Genomic DNA, 22,587 nt, shown 5'->3' with positions numbered 1-22,587 from the left:
AAAATTGGAAAATAGAAAACAGGTTTTAGAAATCCTAAACACCTATAAAAGTACACCATTTAAACAAAACAAAGCTAAAGTACCCCATACAAATATCCTCGATGTTCCGTATAAAAAGCAGTTTTTTCTGCTGAAAGTGTAATTTCTTTGACTCGTTCTCAGCGACCTGGGTGACCATGTTGTATTCGCTGAACAGCTCCTTCATTTCGTCATGCACGCATTCTTTCATCTTGTTAGGAATCTTCTTTACGCCCCCGCTAACTTTGTACTGTTTTTTTGTTGTTGTTCCATCCATTTTTTTCCACAGAAGCAACTAAATGGCCAACTCTAAGCGGGTATCCATGTTCTTGCAAAAGCCTTCCAAGAGTGCGCGGGATGCAACTGACCAGGTGACGGTGGAGGAGATGGCAGAAGAGAATGCGCTGAACATCATTAGGCATCCATATCCACAGACTGTGGAGGGTAAGCTACTCAAGTGCCCCACAGAATGGGGGTGGTTTAATTTAGGTTCCACCAATCCACTCTGCCTGCCTGTCACAAGCTGACCAACAAATGCAAACACAATTTGCTTGTAGGTTCCAAACACAAACATCTGCCTTTTCTGTGGAAGGCCTAGACTATTGAATGATACATTTCACGCTTACCCTCTTGTTGGTTGCGCTTGTCCTAGTTCACAGCAGTCCTGCCCACCCCTAACCTAACCTATCCACTTCTACGGTCCAGAGTCCAGTGACCTCTGGGGTCAATTCTGAGTGTGCCACAAGACACCAATGGTTAATTGTGGTTTGTTACCGCACAGTCATGTTTATGACCACAGCAGCAATTGCCTTCCAGTAATGTATATGCAGCCTCACCTCTTATTCCAAACTCAATCAACAGACATTGTCTCAACAGTTTCCCCCACTCAATTATGGGGGCTAAAAACCAGGGGCCGATATTACCTAATATAAAACAGGTTCAGCGAATTCTTTTTTTAAAAACAATTTTGATTTTTCCAACAACATAGTATCGGTAAATATCAAGCGTTTTTACACTGATTACATCCCCCCCCCAGTGTAGCTGGATTTGTGCATCCACCCACATTTGTGCATTAAATTGAATGAACATTTTCACATTTCTGATCAGCGAGCCAAATTCTTCAGGATATAGTATTGAGTATAAACATTTTAGCTAGCACCATTACTAAAGTAAGTCTATAAACTATGTACTCTAAGTATGAAGGGGAGAGGAGACGACCTCAGATGATAACTGGGCCAACAGTGCTTGTCTTTCGCGCCGTAGTTCTACCGTGGGAGCAGTGGCGGCTGGTGACATTTGAAAGTGGTGTGGCGTAAAACAATTGCCTTACTGCGCTGCGCTGAGCGAGCGTAGCGGGCGAGCCTGAACCACATACGGGGGGGGGAGGGGTTTGAAAAAGGAGTAGGCAAATGGTGCATTTTCAAGCAAATTTGAGAAAGCAGGAAGGCTAATAAAGCAATTCTATGTCCATTTCGTGCATTTATCATACTTTCAGGGTGGAATGTTAACTACTCAAAAATAAAACAAATTGTACCCCAGAAAAAACTGGTGCTTAAATGTACATGCAGACGAACAGCATTGCACCTTTAAACCAGGGATATGTGGGCCATCTCAACCAGTGAAATATGCGTAATTCGTTAGTATGGATCGTGTCTCAAATGATTTTAGATTAATAAAAAATAATGTCTAGAGCAAAGCTTGTTATGCTGTTTGTTTCAGTGACTTTACTTGAGGAAGTGTATTCATTTTCACTACTTGCACTGACTCTCAAGACACCCTTGCTACGCCACTGATTTTCTTCTCTCATTCTGTGTCTCGCTGCACCCACCAACGCACTTGGAGGAGCTTACACAATTAAACCAAGGACACAAGCCAGAACATCAAACTTGCTTCATGTCACAAGCCAGTGCAATACAAAACAGTTAAATACACGAATGGTGGTGTCACTTAAAGACGTGTTATGCTGATTATTTGTTTAGTAACCAGACCTGTTTTCTTGCATTTCTCTGTAACGGAGAGTTGTCATTGTGCTCATCTCTGAGGTGTGTTTGAGTTATATGAAGGAGGGTGCTGCTTACAGTCAGCAGAGACAAGCATGCCCATTAGATTATACCCATGCGAGTTTCACTCAAGGGGCCAAATTTGGCTGAGTCTGTGATTCACTTCTATTGTAACAAACGTGGTTTAAAACACACCAGCCTTTCTTATTGAAAAGCTGTGCATGTACCTTGTTTGCTACGTGCAATTTGATAAATAGGTCTGTTCCGGGAACTACAACTGACCACATGGATCAATACGAAAGGTGTAGACAAGCAAATTAACCCATCTGTCGCTTAATGTTTTAACCATCTATTAGAAATGCACAATTACGTAAAGGTACTCTTAATTCCATAACGTTGCCTCATGTTACCTCATGTCCTGTAGATGCTAGTACAAGGAAGGGTTGATGCATACAATATATGTTTAACCCCTTCTGCGCTCATGACGAGCTCAGCTCGTCATGAGCGACGACGCTCCTACGCTGATGACGAGCTGAGTTCGTCATGTAACGCGTTTTAAAAAAAAAGCAGCGCGCAGCGGGAAAACCGCTAGCGCGCATGCGGTTAATGCCAATCACTGTCTAGGCGTCTGCATTGGAATCTATGGTCACTGCTAGCAACAACCATAACCGGCAACGTTAGCATCAATCCTGGCACGCGCCAACAACCCCAGCACAAGCGTCATTGAGTGACCAGCGGGGCTTTACACTATGCAAGTCCATTTGAGAGACATTGTAATCTTCCCAAGGCCCTCCTAGGGAAAGTGATTTCTCTATTTGACCCTTTTCCTCTATCTTTAGGTCTCTCCCTCTCCTCCTACCTCTAGTTATGTCTTTCTACCCTATGTCATCTTAAGGATTGTTTGGGGTCTTGTGCAAGACATATTGGAATTCAGTTCTGTCTGAACATATGTTGACTTGAATCATCAGGAAATGGGTGATAAAATTAGAATTAGTTCTAGGCAGGGGCACCCAAATATGTCTTCCCTGGGTCCCCTCAAATCCTTAACATGATACACAGAGTAAGACTTATTTACTAAAATTTATAGTACATTTATTAAATGATTTATAAGCAAAAATTAGTGTTTTATATCCCTTGTCCCTAGTAGACAGTCTATTTTCTCAGTTTTACTCTGGTGCAAAAACCATTCTGTGATATACAAGCCAAAATGTGTTTTCTCCAATCTGTGTTAGACAAGTAACATAATTGTGCAATTGGATTTCCTGTTTTTACTGCCAACACTCATTCTGGACTATGGGAAATGAAAACATGCTGCTCCTAGGTCATAAAGGCCATAGCCCAACCAGTAAGAAGTATTGATACCATTCAAATCGCATTTTCCTGATATTTGCATGTAATAAATGAAACATATAAAACATAAAACAATCTTTGCATGTGACTTTAGTACCTGGTGCCACTTTACAGTGTACATCAACCAGGAAACTGTTCAGACAAATTGTCTCTACTTGAAAAGATACCGATTGAAAAACAAAATGACTCAAAACAGGACAGTGAAAAATGAAAAGTACCGTAAAACTGATTAATCAACCACCAAAAAGTGTACTCTCATCATTACAGAAAAATGCAAGAAGACATAAGGTTTGTGACCTGTCCTCGTATTCATCTTTGTCTATCACAACATCAGGTTCCAGAAGCAGCTGGACTGTGAGGGCAGCTGCAGAGCACAGGCCTGTCACCAGCACAAATACCCTGGTATTAACCAGTCACCGACACATAGTTATACCCATTAAGGACAAAGTGCACACAGGTGCGACTGGTCCGTCCAGCGGTCACAAATTACTGTGCAAACAAAATATAATTATATGATAAATTGAAAATAGCTGTACAGAATAGAGGAAATATGTATTAGCAAAAACAAAAAACAAGATTTTTTTTGCAGAGTTTTATATAGCGCGAACTAGAACCGAACCGAATCAGTTATCAGAGCGCTTTACATAGCACCAGTTACGTTACATGAGGACACTTTCATTTTAGGCACGGGGAGATTAAGTGATTTGCCCAGAATCACAGGGGGTTTTTGGCGTCGTTACCGAGACTCGAACCCAGTTCCCCAGGTCCGAGGTCGAGCGCCTTAGCCGTTAGGCCAACCCCTCTTGATTGATTGATGCGAGAGTTGTAGGTTTTACCAACAGCATTCAATGCATGGCACGAATACCAGCAAGAAGTACTTCAATTTCCATCGTCCCGATGAGGGTAAACGAATACCATTAAATTTGGCAATGAAGCATGCGTTTTTTTTTAAAATAGAGACCATTTAGGCAGTCTTTTATTCCTTCTGTTGTAAAAAGCATATCTTCCTTTTTAAGCTTTACAGTTGACCTCTTTTACAAATCCTGCAATACTAAATTAGGATGTTGTGTCCCAGTAGCATGCCATTCCCTTAAAAACATTTCTACAAAGGTGTTCTGAAATACAATCACGACGTGCACTAAAACAGAAAAAAGACTTCTATTTCAAATTAAATCAAATGTATGCACTGCCAAACTTTCCCATGGCGCTTACCTTCCTGAGGGCTTGTTCTAGAATGGCAATGCGAGTGACGCCTGCCAGGTTCCAGGGTTGTTGTCCCGTCAGCCGGGCTTCTGTCTCCTCTCTGACTACGGGCCTGAAATAATCCATTCAGAACTGTCTCTGAGTCCAAAGTTGAAAAGCTGGAGATCAAATGGCGGCCTCAACAAAGTCCTGCAGTTAGCAGCACAGGAAGTCATTCTGTCAAACTGCGCACAATCAACTTTTGCGCTTCCCGCCTGCCTGCAGCCTCTACCCCACCCCTTCACAACTCGTCATAGGGCAGGTACCACCCCCTGTGATGAATCCGGAAAGGGTGGGGTGACCATCATCGCCTCTTCCTGACTGACGTGGATCCCCGGTGCTTCAGGGCTTGAACCTGAAGCGCCTGGGCTAAACTTTACCCACACGTCACCAGGGGGTGGAGACTGGAGCTCCAGTCTATGTCTTTGCCGAGCTGATGATCTAACAGGCCTCAGAGATGTGAGCTCATCCGCCCGGCAAATTAGACTCAGGCGCCAGGGCTCGCCCAGAGACAGAAAGTTTAGGAATGTATCGGACTGGCTGGCAGTGTGTCAGCACATCAACTGCCCCGCCCCCAACAAACGTGTTTACATTTTTTTTATGATAGACTTCCCCTAAAGAGTTAAAAAAAAAACTTTAGCAATGCAGACGCTGGGGGGATGAAAATAAAGGGGGCAGAGCCCCGACGCCCTTTACCAGAAATCACCACTGCGTGGGAGATATGTGTGAGTCTTGAGTGAGGCCCTGGGTTGCGGACCAGTTGTTCCGTCCGCCCCGCCCTCTCTGGTATTTAGTTCGGCAATTTCCTGTTTCCCATCGATTTGCCACTAGCTTGCCCTGAGGCGGAAAGCCGGGGTATCTAGGCCTTATCTCACTACTTTGAGACTACAATTGCTGCTATTGCGCTTTGCACATTGTTTTTAATACTTTGCACATTTTTAATATTTTTAAACTTTGCTGCTCATTCTCCCGGAGACTGTTGACTTGCCTGATCCTGACAGGCTTCCCGCAGCCGATTAGGAGCTGATACAGGATGCTGAAAGGGCAGCCGCCATCTTGAGTGAGGCGCTGGGTTGCGGACCAGTTGTTCCGTCCGCCCCGCCCTCTTCCTGCATATCATGGCAGGCATTTCCCGTCCGCGCAGCGGGCGGGCGCACCTGGCGCGCCAAAGGCGCGTCAAAGGCGTGCCTGTCTGCGCCCGTCCACGCCCATACGGGTCCCGGGGCCATAACCCCTGGCCAAATTGCTTACCTGCCTCAAAGATACACTTACAGCGCAGCACAATTGCGAGCCTACAGACCCCATTATAACGTGGACTGTTCCACTTTTGACCTGTCTAGGAAACTTTCCCAGTCTTGCACACGCTGATTACTTTCTCTGGAAGCCCCTCGGCTGTGTCATAGTTGCACGCCTCACCTGGCGATCCTTCCTAAAACCTCATTCAACTTTCTCAGCCTGAACTGTCGTTCTGTGCCTAAGCACCGACGTGAGATCTTCGACCTCCTTAATGAGGAGCTACCTGATGCTCTTTTTGTCACTGAATCATGGCTTCATGATGGCTCTGGACCCGACGTAGCGGAAGCACTTCCTTCCAATTACGCTATTGTCAGGTGTGACAGGGTCATAAAAGTAGGTGGTGGTATTGCCATTATTTTCAAAAACAAGTATCAATGCCAATTCAACTATATCACCCTAAATGATTGTGAAGCTGCGTCCTTTAAACTCGCCCTCCACTCCAAAACTACATTGACTGGACTGCTTATTTATCGCCCTCCTGGCCCCGCTATTGCCTGGGTTTCCCACCTGTCTGATTTCATTTCCTCCATTTTATCTAACTCCGGTACTTTACTGATCGTGGGTGATTTGAATATCCATCTGGACGACCCTGGCGACACTGCGGCCAAAATCTTGACTGCTGACTTTAGAGCAATGAACATTACATTGCATAATCATGGCCCCACGCATAAAGGTGGTTACCTCCTAGACCCCGTCTTTTCTAATTTACCACATATACATTGCCCTCCTGCCTTTCCCGTCCTCTGGACGGATCATTATAAAGATAGCTTCACAGTCACTCCCATGGATGCTCTATGTCAGCACAAAAGTGCTCATGCGGTCAGCAGGAGGGAATGGAAAAAATTGGATACTGAATACCTAAACAAAGTGCTTGCCGCTCACCTTCCCATAGACCTACTGGTTTCGGCGGATGCCGAAACAGCAGCCATACTGATGAACTCCTGGCTTCAAAAGGCTGTTGACATTTGCCTTCCCGCTTCCTTCAAGAAGGATGCACCCCATAAGACTCCAGCTCCCTGGTACACGGAAGCACTAAAAGTGGACAAATCCCACTGTAAAAAGCACGAACGCATCTGGCGTAGAGATTATTCTCAACCAGCAGCGCTCGCCTATAAAAATGCTCTAAAGAGCTACCACACAGCCTGCGCTTTGACTAGGGCCAATTTTGTCACTAATACCATAACTGGTGCCATCAACAAATCGCAAGTCCTGTTTGGCTTGGTTAAAAACCTTGCTGGTTCCCTTACTACAGTGAAACCTCCCTCTTTATCCAGTAGTAGATGTGATGAAATCGCTGTTTTTTTTACTAGCAAAGTGGATAAGATCCATCATGACATTTCCACTCATAACAGTAATAATGGCCACTTGGCCTCTTCCACTAAGGAAATAGACGCAAACCCATGCCGTGCCATTAACACGGATCCATTACTGGCATGGCCTGAGCTGCAGCCTGAGGCTCCACTGGATATTTTGTGCAAGGTAAAATCTGGCTCCCCTATTGACCCTTTGCCCATCTCCGTGCTCCGATCACTTGATTCCTCCCAGCTTTCTGCCATTTGCACTATCCTGAACCTCTCTCTTAAGACCGCTACCGTCCCTGTTAGTTGGAAACATGCAATGGTCACGCCATTACTGAAAAAACCTACTGCTGATCCTGAGGATCTTTCGAACTACCGCCCCATCTCCTTACTGCCAGCCTTCTCGAAAGTCTTAGAACAACATATTCACCCACTTCCTGACTCAGTTTGTCACCACGAATAACTTATTGCATCCTTCGCAGTCAGGTTTCCGTCCTGGTTTCTCTACGGAAGCAACTCTCTTAGGTGTCACGGAGAATCTTCGTTCCCTGCTTGATAGAGGGGAGACGGCCGCGCTGATACTACTTGATCTCAGCGCGGCGTTCGATACTATTTCGCACAAAATTCTTCTCGAATCCTTAGCGAAATGGGCATTGAAGGTCTAGCCCTTGACTGGCTAGCCTCCTACCTTTCTGATCGCACTTTCCAAATCTTTTCACACACTGCCACCTCCAACACCTATCCCCAACCCCACGGTGTCCCTCAGGGTTCTATTCTTAGTCCTTTACTTTTTAATCTTTATGTCACCCCTCTGGTCCACGTTGCAGATAGTGTCGGATTAACTTTATTTACATACGCCGATGATTCACAGGTCGTCTTCTCCCTTTCTAACTCTGACAAGGCCGATACTTCCCTCCTTCAGTCCGGACTTGGGGAAATCGCTAAGTGGATGAACCAAAACCTTCTCAAGCTGAATGGGGGGAAGACGGAAGTCCTTGTCCTTGGGCATAAATCTGACCTTTGGACCTCCAGGCACTGGCCTCTTGACTTAGGCCCGCTTTCTTCCCCGGTGGAGCATGTGCGTAATCTGGGGATGATCATCGACAGGGATCTGTCAATGCACTGCCAGGCGAATAAGATCTCATCTATCTGCTTTACCATCATGAGCTGGTTAAAGAAGATCTTATGGATGCTGCCTAGTGACACCCAGAGGTCTGTGGTGAACGCCTTGGTCGCCTCCCGGTTGGATTATGGCAACATACTCTACCTGGGGGGCGAACAAGGCAGTCATTCGACGCCTCCAACTTGTGCAAAACGCCGTAGCGCGCTTACTTAGTGGCTGTCGCAGAACTGATCACATAACTGGTCGCCTACGGGATCTTCACTGGCTGAGAGTGGACAGTTGAGTGAAGTTTAAGGCACTCAGCTATATGCACAAGATCAGGAGAAAGCAGGCTCCCTACTACTTGCAACCCTTGGTGAATTCCTATTCCCCTGCCCGCTCTCTCCGCTCCTCTTCCCAAATTCTTTTCACTGTCCCTAAGTTCAGACTCTCCAGAATGGGCGGCAAATCTTTCGCCGTCCTGGGGCCAAGGCTTTGGAACTCCCTCCCTCTCCATATTCGTGCAGAGGACTGTTATACTCGCTTTTGCAGGGCCGTTAAAATCTGGCTTTTTAATCAATAACTGAGTGGCCTTCTCCAACTGTTGCTAGTTGCATTATCTCAGCGCCGGGAAACCCTTGTGGGTAGCTGTCGCGCTCTAAAAGCTCAATAAATAAATAAATAAATATGCAAATATCCCCTCTGTAGATGTTCCACCCGGTTCAGCAAATTCTTAAGTGGCTTTGTCTACAGCTGTCTTTTGAGACTTAGATCAGTAACCATGTTGAAGATATTCAATAAATATGCCTTATGTGCACCAATCACATAATAGCCCTACCAGGTTCTAAATAATACATCTTTCAATAAAATAGTTGGGCAAAACGAGTATGATTCGATTACTTTATATTCAAAATGAGTGTAAAGTACACATGGCTAAAAAATGTATCTGTAGTTCACCATGGCACATACTTAATGTTTGGAAACAGAAGCACTGCATTGCATGCTAATATTACTGGCATTCTCTGACTTAGCACACAACCATTTCAGAAAAGTGCGAAATCTCATTCGAGGCGAAAAACTAGCTGAACAAGACATTCCAAATTCACATGAGATACAAGTAAGTTTGATCTGAGGTTACAGGCTGGCATTGTGAAGTCCAGCTGACTGCAGTTTGCTAGACCTTTTTACATATTGTAAAAGGACAAGGAGACCCAATTCATAGACCTTTTCCCATGTCATTTTTGAAAACGTGAAATTTAACTGAATAATAAAAATGCACACTTCAGATTCTATTTGTGCTAATCCAGTAATGTTTTGCCAGATGTAGCTTGTTTTTCTCCTTTACTAAAACTGCATGAGGTAGGGAGAGGGGGAAGTCTCATTGCTCATCCAACTAGACCACGGAGCCGGGCCAGAGCTAAACCGTTGGCCTGAGTCAGACTTAGTCCACAAATAGTAAGTATTACCGGTTTAGGTTTGGCAGGCAAGGCTTGCTCTTCAATGGTTAAATATTGGTGTGAGTGATTTTTTATTATTTTTAAGTTTATGCTAAGCACTAGTGAATCTCACGTTTTTTAAAATATTTCTTGATTCCACACTAAAACATACTCCAGTGGTGGCGGCCTGGCCAGCAAAAGGGTCAACAGGTTGCTCCGAAGCGGAGCTCTTGCAACTGCCAATTTATACTCAAAAACCAGGAGTGAGATATCACAAACAAAAGCAGATAAAGCCATGCCCATATCCAAGGAACGGAATGGATATCGAGATGGGGGTCTCATGGCACCAGAGTCCTGGCCTAGAGGTAGCACCAGAGCGCAGAAGAACCTTTCTCACCTCCCGTTTGTGGGGGGTTTCTATAGAAGGAATGTTGGCCCTGGATGTAGTCAGTGCTTAATGTGAGCAGTGGTTTCCAGTGCTCGGCACTGGTAATCAATTGCCAACACCGCACTTATGACAGTTTGCCAAATGGCGGCGGTGCTAATCTAATTTAGAGATGAGCAGAGCAACGGTAGTTTATGAATACAATATACATTAAAAATTACCGATACCTGCCTCCCAATCCATTCTTTTAGCTTTGGGGACCTGGAATAATCTGAACTGTTGCACTTGCAGGCGAAGAAAGATGGTTAGTAGTTGTTTTGGCAATGATGATAGGGGCAATGGGTGGAGCAAGCTGCAGTGGCCTCCTGGTCAGGGCCCTCACACTTATTATTTCACAAATTAAGCACTAGCCGCAGTTGAAATCTGCCATAATAGTGATGAGGAGGCATTGCCTGGAGACTGGCTGTGAAGATTGAGAAGGCTCCCAGAGTCTCTGGGATTGGTAGAGTCATGGAGGAAAGTTGTCCCTGCACATTGCAGGTCTGTTATTAGGAGCCCCCTGGAAGATAGGGAAAAGTGCTGTGGCTGCTGCTCGAAGGAAAAACTAAGACCTTGACAGGCCAGAGATGGTGGGGCAGGCCCCCAGACGAATATTCAAATATTCAGACTAGAAGAAGCGCAGGAGGGTGGACGGGCCACAGTGGGGCGGGAGGTCAGAAGGCGGGCCGGACAGGGGATATATTTAGCTCCATTATCCCATTCCTCATTTCCTTTGATGCTGTCTGGAGATCTGGGTGCTGAGCCCCCAAACCGTTGAAGGGGACAATCTTCCCTGGTCCTGAGGAGGAAAAGAATGAATCACACTTGGCCTGGGAGATAGTGAAGAACATTTGTGGCACAGGGTCCTGTAAACAATGCAACAGGGTGTAAATGCCATTGGAGCATCAAGACATACCAGATGTTATCCAGGTATCTGAAAAATGGCCATGGACCAGCATGGCCACTTTGTGAGCTGTGGCCACCGATTGCACACTCAGTATTCTCAGCTTATCGGGGTCGCGCCGGACGATGAATGCTGCCACTGCAATTATCTCCTATAGGCTAAATATGAGATACAGTGGAAAGGGGACAATACATGCAAGGGAACACCAAGAAGGATCCAGCCTTCTTGGAATCTAGGAGGGGCAGCTTTGGACCGATCAGGCTCTGTGGCTGCCAGCCATAGCATATAGACTTACAGAAGCATGTAACGCAGTTAAAAAGTAGGCATGATCCTTAGAAGAGCCCTAGCTGTGTCTACAGAATAACTATAGGAAAGTGCCCTTTTTGTATGGTCACCCCTCCCACTTTTTGCTCCAATGCTGATGGTTATGACTCTGAAAGTGCACTGGAGCCTGCTGCACAGGCCCCAGTGACAGTGCTCTCTCCCCAAAACTGTTGTGTGTTACTTGGCATCCCCAATTGACATGGACTTTACCTTCCTTACAAGTCCGTAGTATATGGTTTCAACGGTACCCAGGGCATGGGTGGTAAAGGGGTCCAAAGGCTTGCAGTATTGTATGTGCCACCCCGAGTGACCAGAGTAAACTACTGACAGCAAGCCTGCCATTGCAGACTACAGGAACAGTGTAAACTGCTCCAATTCGACTTTGCCCTCACCATGCATGGCAAAGTCAATGCACTGCTTTTATTATATATCAGACACCCCTAAGGAAGGCCTCCTAAAGACCAGAAGGCAGGGTGCATTATATTAAAGGTGTGGGCATGTAAGTGCAAGCTTATATGTCCATATAGAGGCCTTTACCTTTAAACAGACCCCCCAGCTTTTAGTGAATCGTGATTTTACTGCAAAATTAGCTGATGTGCGCAATGCCCGCAATGTCACGTTTGGGCCCTGCAAAATTCAAAGAAAATGTCTTCTTCCGTGTTGTTTTAGACAGAGGCTGTCTGTTGCCTCTGTTTATTTTCTGCCTTAATTTAAAGACAGCAGAGCCTCATGCAGCCTGCCTGCCCAAAGTCGTCTCTCTAAGCAATACCACAATATAACTGTTTAACGCGGTCCTCGTGAGTGGGGAGGGTCAGGAAGCTGGGTATGCCTCTGTATTTGTATTAAAAGAATGTCCTGAAGACCAGCGCACTGCTTTCCACTTGTAGCGTGCTGTGCTATTATTTGAGGAAATCTATGGGCGATAAAACATTACCTCACCAGAGGAGATAATGAGGAAGCCACCCTTTATTTAATACTCTTGGTTGTTTTCTGTGACTGCAAGGATTTTAGCACTTGAACTGCACAAAAAGTATGCTGGGAACCTGAGTGCCATGAAGGAAGTCAGTGAGTGTGGGGGAGAGGTAAAAAGAGCTAAATGTTCTGTAACCCTATTGTTGGTTTTTCAATTTACTCTCCCCATGCCTTTAAAAAATGAATGTGACCTGATGTAATGTAACTGGTTCTCATATCAAAAGTGTGCTGTATATAAACTGCAGAACAATGCAAAAAGTGGTAAAAACAAAGCATTCGCTTGAAAAAGAAAATACGAATACACATTCAGTGGCTGATGTGTACAAAAAGAAAACAGAAAACTTGGATAAATCGTGGCTTATGGCTTAAATTGTGTGATCTTAAGCAAATATTTTTTTCAGCAAAACTCAATTTTCTTTATTATCGCTTAATAAAGTACTTTCAAATACGTGAGCTCAGAACACCAGTTGTAAAAAACCTATTGTGTTTGATATAATACTGTAATGTTCCTCTATAATAATCTGGGCCATGTACATGACATCTTGCCGCTTAGTTCAGAAACGGTTCAGGATTATGCAATTTGTTAATTTAAAATTGTAATAGCGTTCCTGCAGGAGAAACATGGCACTCAAGGTAACATAGTTAGACTGCATCAGAAATGGAGGGGGCAGATGTACACACCAGCTTCCTCGTCTTATGCTAGAGGGGTTTCAATGTGGGTGATAACCGGGGTTCCGTTTATGATAAAGGAAGTGGTAACTGACCCAGAAGGTCAAATTGTTCTGCTTCGTGGTGCCCCTGATGGTAGGTAAACATGCATGGTTAACATGAATGCCCAAAATGTAGATGGCATGCACTTCTTTGGAATTGCAATGAGGGCAGTGAGCTCATACATAAATTCTATCATACTGCGAACTGGAGACATGAATTGCGTACTGGACAGCCAAAATAGGCAGGTCCTCGCTTAGGGATACTGAAATAACCTATGTATGGATGGACATTCAGGATTTATGTAGACTGGGACATATGATAGACAAAATCTACTCTATTCCTTCACCAACTCACAGTACCTACAACAGGCTGGACTTCATACTTGTGAAGAGTAGCACATGCTCCTATTTCACAGACGCAACCTACCTGCACAGATTATTATTGATGCATTAGCCTTTACTGGTTTACTAGTCAAGCGCATGGCATTGGTATATAATATCAGTGTTAGTTCAATTATAAACATGATTCCACATAGACTGAGGTATTTCGGTGTTTATGTTTACTAATAAATATCTCATAATTGAGCACTTTACTATCCTGAAAGCATATAAGGGGCCATTGGAATTATGCGATTCTGCAGACGCAGCGTGTTTCACATAAGTATGGCTTGGTCACATTTTTCTCATAATTATGGATTTGCTGCACTTGGCACACAATCCATCATGCTGCAGAATGTGCAAATGTCAACTAAAAACATTTTGCTTCTAGCTCAAATGGATTAAAAGTTACAAAAATTGCAGCGGGGTGTGTTGCCATCCAGTGCAAGGCCCTTCCCAGAAGTTGACTGGTACTACCTGGGTGAAACTTTTGCTAAGACAGTGTTAATAAGGGTGAAAATGACAAAACAATTAACTGATACTGTCACAAAATGTAACTCATTACACAGCATTTTATGCCTTTCTTGGCGCATAATGTAGTTGGCACTACCGCATAATTCCAGGGGCCCTGTTTATATACTTTGTTTATTTAAATAAATAAATTACACTGCACACTACATAGAAAATTATCACTTCAACAAGTACAGTTTTTTCTTGGCTGCATGTAAACAAAAAACACCATCCAAGAAGGTTTGAAAGAACACTTTTAAGTGGGTAAATTGAGCAGGCACAGTAATGCCAAAAAAGTTAAGATTATGTTACAAAAACAGAAATGAAAAGCACCAGGCAGGCCACTCAACACTGAAAATCATCGAGTAATACAATTGAAATCTTGGCTGTAAAATGTCCACCTCTCCAAATGGTTCGTTGGTTTGACCTTTCCTTTTGTTTCCATTTCTCGCAGAGGAGATATCAATGGTGTTTAACACTTACAACATGACATCCAACTTTGGTGCTTCCTCTCGCAGAAAAAGAGAGAAAGGGATCAATTTGGATGGGACCATCACCACCCTTGCTGTGGATCGCCGCAAGTCAAAGGTTTGGAACTACTACACCAAGCTGGGTGATGCCTATGTGGAGTGTAATGTGTGCAAGAAGCAGTTGTCCTTTCACAATAGCACCACCACCATGCGGGAGCATCTGGTGCGGAAGCACAGCATCCGCGACACTCTTCTTTCTCAGCTGAAGGAGGAACAGGCATCAGAGCCTGAGGAAATCATGGCCAAAAGGCCACGACAGGATACACCAGAAATCCACCTGTACCACCCCGCGTCTTGCCCCGAACCAAGAACTGACATGATCACTGACTTGGTGCTGGAAATGATCTTCCGTGACCTTCATCCGCTGTCCGTAGTGGAGGACAAAGGCTTTGGCCTTCTCATAGGATACCTGGAACCCAGTTTTACCCTCCCATCCCCTGTGCAACTGTCCAGTATGTTGTGGCACAAATACAATGTAGTCAAACAACACCTCGAACACTATCTGCGCACAGCTGAATCGATTGTACTGTCGATTGACCTTTGGGTGTCTCTGCCCCACCAATCCTACTTAACAATTACAGCAAACTTCATTGACTCTGATTGGAGATTTGCCCGATGCATTCTGCAAACTCAACAGGTACACGAGGTAGAGTTAAAGGATAATCTGGCAGAGAAGCTTTACTCTGTTCTGGTGGAGTTTGGCTTGGCTGCTAAATCAGTGTTCTGTGTGTTGCATGACAGCTTGCAAGACATGGTGGCTAATTCCGAACAGTTACAAAACCTTCACGGGTGGAAGAGTTTGTGCTGTTCTGCCCATCTGTTACATCACTGCATTCAAGCCGGACTCCATGTGCAGCAGGTGCAGGAGGCTCTAGATGCAGCCAGGCATATTGTTGCCTACTTCCAACAGGATGCGAAGGCATCCTGCTCTCTGGACAGCAAACTGGAGGCCATGAATAAAATCAAACAGAAGCCGGTGATGGACATACCGTCTCGCTGGCTGACCACCATTGACATGTGTGAGAGCCTGCTGGAACTGAAATGGGCCATCATGTCCGTTCTGGAAGAGCAGACCAAAAATGCCTCAGCTGTGCAAAATCTAGCAGACCACCAGTGGAAGCTCTTGCAAGATCTCATTCCCATAATGAGAACGGTAAAGATTGCAACATCTTTTTTGCGCGAGGAACAAAACACCTCAACTTCCTCCCTAATGCCCTGTGTGAACGGCATTGTGACTGCTATTGGCCAACAATCAGAAGATTCCACTGAGGCGATCAAGACAGTTGTGAACAACATACGGTCGGAGATCCAGCAAAAATGGGACATGATGAATGAACAGAAGTTGCTTAAAAGCCCTGCTGTGATAGCTGCTTTTTTGGATCCCCGTTTCAAGGAGGTAAGGTTCCTGAACCCTGGCGCAAGGAGCGAATTGCACACTAAAGTGAAAGAGATGTTATCACAGATTTGCAGCCCTCAGGAGCAATCCACCCCTATGTCGTGGGGGCCTGCAGAATGCAAGTTGGAATGCAGTGATGGTGGCCACCAGTTATCCAATCACAAGGACGGTGGTGCGAGCGGGCAGTCGCAGAGTATCTATGACATTCTCCTTGGGAAAGATCCAACAGAAAGCATGCCCGAGATCCACCAGCAGCTAGAGAACTACATTGTGGAGCCACTCTGCAAACGTAGCGCCAGCCCCCTTGACTGGTGGAGAAGCAATGAGCACCGATTCCCTGTGGTCGCCAAGCTAGCTAGGCAGTACTTTGCAATCCCAGCCACGGCAGTGGTGCCGGTACGTGCATTTGCCCCTACTGAAAGTTCCCTTGAGCACCGACGAGCAGTCCTCTCCCAGGAACACCTGGATCAAATATTGTTCCTCCATCAAAATTTTGACTTTTTAGAATCCATGAAAAATAATACGAGCACATGATTTCAACATAAGATGCACGACTGAGCTTAAAACCAAAATGTTAGGAATATAGGTAGAAGAGCACATCACGATGAGCTATGCCGTAAAATATTTAACGCCACACAGCGTGCGCATGGCTTGTCTCCTGTGGAAGTGTGTCTGAAAATTTGGCATGTTTTGTAGTTTATTATAGCTTTCATAATGAATCCCAAAGAAAAGAAAAACTGCATGCCTTATTGCATTTTGATCTCCGATGTAATAGTTTTACGAAAGTATTCAAAATATGTTACGTTTTCTTCGTATTCCCTGTTCATTTCTCATGTGAGCTGAATTGTATTCCTCTGTATTTTCGACAGTCAGAAATGTTAACTGAGCAGGAGGAGTAATATTCACTATGACTAACCCTGGATATGTGGTTTAAACTGGGTCCTGAAACCAGTAGTAGCTGGCTAACTATAACGTAAATATTAAAGAAAATATGCTTATGTTGTTTTCTACAGGCAGGGTGTGGTACCCCTGGACTCCATTGATTAACAAATTGCAATACCTTAATTTCCATTAATCCAGCTAACCTAGTAAATGACATAGAATCAGTGGAGTGATAAGGATCAACATGGGGCTATGAAGTCGTGAAGGGCTGGGAATAAAGTAGTCTAGCCATACTGAAAAAACAACAGAAAGAAGCAGAGCTGGGCAAGGTTAGTCCATGGTTACAGGCATCTACTGGTATAAACCCAAAGAAGGAACAATGGCTAAACTGGATTAATCTAAGAACTAACCAACACAGCAGCAAACATAACTACACTATGCTAGGGGTCCACAGTGAGGGTCTTCGGTAACCACAGTGGAAAGCAATTCACTGTTGCAAAGTCAAGTCTTTCAGTAGCTGTTCATTCTAATCCAGTGGATATCCAGATAACTCATAGACCATTGATCATGAACACTCCACAAGTGTAGTAGAGAAGATGACTTTTATCATTCAAAACAACTTCAACACAGAAGTCAGGATAAGGGTTGTCTCAAAATCTCACTTTCTTTGCGTAGTATTCCTGGCACCATACTCAGAACATTTATGACTTTCGTACATGGCAAACCCCAGTAACCTCATCATAACCTACAAGGTCCCAGTTACATTACAGTATCATCTGCCTACTCCTATCCAAGATAACAAGAAACAAAACTTTCCTTTAAACCAAACAACATGAAAAGTTCCTATCTCTTTCTCTCTCAGGGAACGAATACGTGTACACCGAGGGAAGCGTTGTAAATAAGAGTAACTTCACCAATCTTTGCAAGTTCCACAGGCTAATGCTCACATGTCTAATGTGACATTTTCCCAGTTTCACATCTGTTCAGGGAGCCATAAAAGCGGCTTATACTTTAGACACAAAATGTGGATTACCGATCATAACCAAATCAGCCATGTGTACAGCTAATAAAGATAGCCCTTTCTATTTATCAAAATACTGTGGCATTTTTTATCGCTTATAACATATATTCACCTCCATTTTATTCCAATCAACTGGCCACCTAAACCATGTGGGGCTTTCTTGGTTCCAGGCACTAGACCACACATCACATAAAAGATTACTGACCAGTTGTTACAAGTGACTTAACATTCAAGAATTCACAATTACAGCAATTACAGGGAACTTCATATCAAATGTTCTCTTCTCGTTTCCCTGGTCTCAAGTCCCACGTCTTAAATCTTCAAGAAAAGTCTGGCAAACCCACCCTGTGAAGACCCTGACTCCTCCTCGTTCTTAGCATCAGACTTCTGCATGCAGTAGATCATCTTGTTCATATTTAAACTGCAGGTACTACATGTAATGCACTATAATTGTACTGCCACATTCTTCATCAATCTACCAATTATCTATATAACCATTTTAACTGTCATCATATAATGTACCTCACTGATGCTATGTAAGGTGTCTCTGTTCAAAGTGCTTTATGTATAAATACATATAATACCACTAGTAGCATGTGACCTTTGCTTCACAATATAAACATCGGGGAGATGCTTCGTGAGACTTTACTTTGCAGGCAAGCAAATCATATCAAATTTGTTACATTTGATAAAAGTTTGCAATAAAGCGAGCACATTCTTTTAAACAGATTGAATATAAAACAAATATAATTCAAACAAACCAACAAATTAAAACTTACATCAAAAAGAAATTATAAAGTTATAAAACTCTTAAACAAATATATACTTTCTCAAGTCATCTGTTACAGTTGCGGGACTATGTACAAAATTAATTGTTTGTCTTACATTACTTATCGTGTTCGAAGTAATCATTCTGTGTAATAAGTGATGTCTTAAAGCTAAACAGCCGGGGAAAACAAATAATACATGTTTAAGATCTTGTTGACCTAGATCACAGTGTGGATAGCACCTGTCATAGTTACTATTAGGGAACCCCTTAACTCAATTATTATTCAAGTGCAGGCTGTCTGTTCTGAGGTTTATTACAAATCTATATAGTTCATGGTGAGAAAGTATACACAAATATGGTTGCATTTTCTTGAATTCAGCACGTAACCAGAACTTTACAAAAGAGACAACCAATGTACAGTAGGTTAAATCATTCTCGTATTGCATACTTTCCAACATTTTTGTTTTACTAAGAGTGAAAAATGTACAGAATATAATGAGAAAGAAGAACCAGGTTGCAATCCTAGTCAATTAAACACAATAGAAAAAACTTTGAAAGTCTAGCGCATATCTTTTGCCAACCACAGCTCTACTCTAAACATGTGTCATAGACAGTCTGGCTTTGATGTTGCAAGCTTTCCTGACAAATCTGTTAAACACCATTATATTACATTTTTTTTAATACATTTTCAAAAAGGAAGAGGTATGTTTTTAGTCTCTTACTTAATAGATAAGTTACTTGTTTAGCTATTTTAGTCACCTAACATTAACATTAGTTACGTACATATTTATTTATTTGTATGTTTGTTAGCATGTACATATATAGTTATATATGTATATATAACATTATATACACACACACATGTACACACATACGTATATATATATATATATATATATGTATATATATATATATATATATATATATACATAATATATATGTATATACATGTGTATGCTTCACCACCTACATCTATTAAGGGGGCTAGTCACAAAGGTAACATTGAGTAAACTGACACATGTAAAGTTACTCTAGCACTTCTGTGTAACTTTACTAAGTTTAGCTGTTACCATTTACAAGTGTAGTTACACAAAAGTGTAAACTTAAATGTCCACAACCCCCTGAAATAGGGAGTGGGGTCCCCTGAATTAGGGAGTGGGGTCAGTAAAAACATCAAATACAACCATGAAGTTACTACTAGTAGTGACTTTACAACAATATTTTACATTCCCAATGCATGGCAGACGCCTCCTCAGTTGAGTCGGAGATCTCCCTATTGTAAAGTGTAGGACAATATATAAATGTTATTAAAGATTTATAAATGTATGTTAAATGTTAATGTTAAATAATTCTGTGTGTGAATTTTAAATGTGTATTGTTTTTTTAAAGGGTTACTGTGCTAGCAACTGCATTTTAAATTATTATTTTAATAATTTTAAGTATATTACATTGAAAATACTTTTTACATATTTAAAAAAAATTAAACCAACCTAACGGAAGATGTTTATATTTATTTAATATTTATTCAAAGTTGATGAAAGTTATGTATAATTTTTTATTAAAGTAACATTTTTCAATTGAGAAAGGTAATTAAATTATGTTTTTTAAAAATATATATGAATAATTTCTATATTCTTTGATATTAAAATAATTATATATATATATGTGTGTGTGCATATATATATATGTATATATTACCTATTGGCCAGTCACTAGTAGGTAGTTATAGTTTGGACCATGGGCCCGATTACGAGTTTGGCGGTCTCACTGCCGTATCACCGCGGTAGGGGTCCCAAGAAAAACACTGGGCCGGTAGTCTCCCGCCCGCCATATTATGATGCATGCAGCCTGAACTGCCGACCGCCATTACAGAGTAGTTCCGCTAACTGCACAGCGGACTGCAATGTTGGCGATCCATACTCCATTGTCATCAGGGCTTCGGATTCCCGCTGAGTATATTATGAAAACACAGTTGTACTGGCGGTCCCCTTGCAGCAGTTTCCCAACGCCAGTAGGCTGTCGTGGTATGCTCACAGCAAAGCACTAGAACAGTGGCCATGGATGATACAAAAACAACACAGCTGATATCCATTGGCCAAGTGGACATGCCTGCAAATCACACTATAAAACACAGCATACCATGATCCGTTGCCTCTCCACTGCAGTACAGCAAGACAGAGGCCAAACGTTTTGATGAGATAAGGCAGCCCTATTTTTTCCCCATCCCTTTTAGTATTCTCCAGTCACTTTTCTTACACATTTCTTTCACATCCCTTGGTATTATTGTTTTTACATTGTCACTCACTTTAATTTATAATTATGTTATGCCAAAAAAATCCGCATATTTCAGAGGCTGAGTTGTCAGTCATGGTGGATGAAATCATAAGAGTAGTGTCATAATTGTATGGAGTCCAAGTCCAACATACTCCTCTAAGTAGAACAAGGGAAATGTGGTCCAGGATAGTCGACAGAGTGAATGCTATAGGTACCACTCTGCGCACAAAGGAGGAAATTGGGAAGAGGTGGAGTGACCTGAGGGGTAAGGTATGTTCCCTGGCCTCACAGCAACACCTGGAGGCACAGTAGCCTGGCAGTGGTCCTCCCAGCACCCCTTTACAACTGTTTTCCTGGGAAGAGAAGGTCTTGGCCATCCTACATTTGGAGGGCTAATCAGGAATAGCTAGTCGAGTGGAGTCTGGTAAGTTGCAAAAGTCGCAATACTTCAATATCCTGTTTGCTCCAATTTCAGCTTTTGCTAATGTGTTGTCTAGCTCCTTTCCTAACATGCAATACCCGAAGTAGTAGAGGTGTTTGATTGTAAGTCTTAATGTGTAATGTTGAATATAAGATCACATGTATCAATATCCATCACTGTTTTGAATGTGGCTTCTCACCAATAAGCCACACCCAATCACTGCACTCCCACCTGGGAGGCAAATATATCATTACACCTTTGAATAATATACACTTTTAAGCATGTCTTACCACCCCTGGCACAGCAAGACTTCAATACAAAACAAACAGCAGCTTTTGAAAAGGAGTTTTATTTAACAAAATGCAAAGACTATCACTTTTAGAATAAGGCTTGGGGTTTATTACATAATACTCTCTAAACAAAGGCTGTCTCAGATACCAAATGCTTTAGATTCAAATATATGTAGCAAACTTAAAAGTCTAAAGGTATGAAATCAATAACTGAGCAAACTTATATTCTAAATGGCATGAATCAAGAATTATACTGATTAATAAACAAGCAATAACTGATATAAGATAAGATACACTGGACGTCCTGCAAGAGATCAGAAAGACATATATACACAGAGTAGAGGATCACTCTGGATGTGCACCTCCCACACCACAAATAAAACACCTCAAACGATCACAGCCACTGGCTCACATCACAATGGCAATAATCACAAAACTCAATACATCACCTGATGCATACACTGCCCACTTCTGGCCGGGGAAGTCTTCTCACAGCCGGGGATCAGAGCTCAGCAATCAGGGTTCAATCCGAGATAGACACGTCTGCCCTCACTCGGAATCCAAACTCCCAAACTTCCACTTCCACCAGACCAGTGGAGGCTCCCCCTTTTAATACAAATGGAAACATTGGTCAAAGCTTCTAGCCAGCCTCGCCTCCTTTTCCCATTAGATTCTGTACCACTCCGTGCGAAGGACACAGCATCGGTTGATCAGGCCTTTGCTATGAACCGGTTTCTACTAGCATGCAGAGTGCAGAAAACAAGTGAAAGCAAAACAGAACTTCTCACCTAGAAAGGCTCAGAAGATGGAGTCGCTTAAGCATAGACCACTAATGCAAGATGGCATAAGATTATGCCAAAGCCAATAGGCAAGCCCTGCCACTAAGCAAGATAAAGTCAGAAAACAGAATGGTCAAAGCCAATAGTAAGAACTCGGAATTCTCACCAATGCATACACATTCCTGCACATCTTCAAATACACATCCCACACACTCTGCTCTTGGCAAAACTATTCCACTCCGTAACAGCTCCCACTGAAAG

General features: G+C 43.0%; 1 protein-coding gene across 1 annotated transcript; it reads left to right on the top strand.

Moving 5' to 3' along the window:
- Nucleotides 1-313: 313 nt before the first annotated feature.
- Nucleotides 314-20,056, top strand: LOC144782001 (E3 SUMO-protein ligase ZBED1-like). The gene is made up of 2 exons (XM_078661105.1): nucleotides 314-462; nucleotides 14,419-20,056. The coding sequence occupies exons 1-2, from the start codon at nucleotides 318-320 to the stop codon at nucleotides 16,422-16,424; spliced, it is 2,151 nt and encodes a 716-aa protein (XP_078517231.1). The 5' UTR covers nucleotides 314-317; the 3' UTR covers nucleotides 16,425-20,056.
- The last annotated feature ends 2,531 nt before the right edge of the window (nucleotides 20,057-22,587 follow it).

This window comes from Lissotriton helveticus, chromosome 9, assembly GCF_964261635.1.
Source record: "Lissotriton helveticus chromosome 9, aLisHel1.1, whole genome shotgun sequence".
Classification (NCBI taxonomy): Eukaryota; Metazoa; Chordata; class Amphibia; order Caudata; family Salamandridae; genus Lissotriton; species Lissotriton helveticus.
The sequence above is the reverse complement of the archived record's forward strand: the minus strand, read 5'-3'. Positions and strand labels throughout refer to the sequence as shown.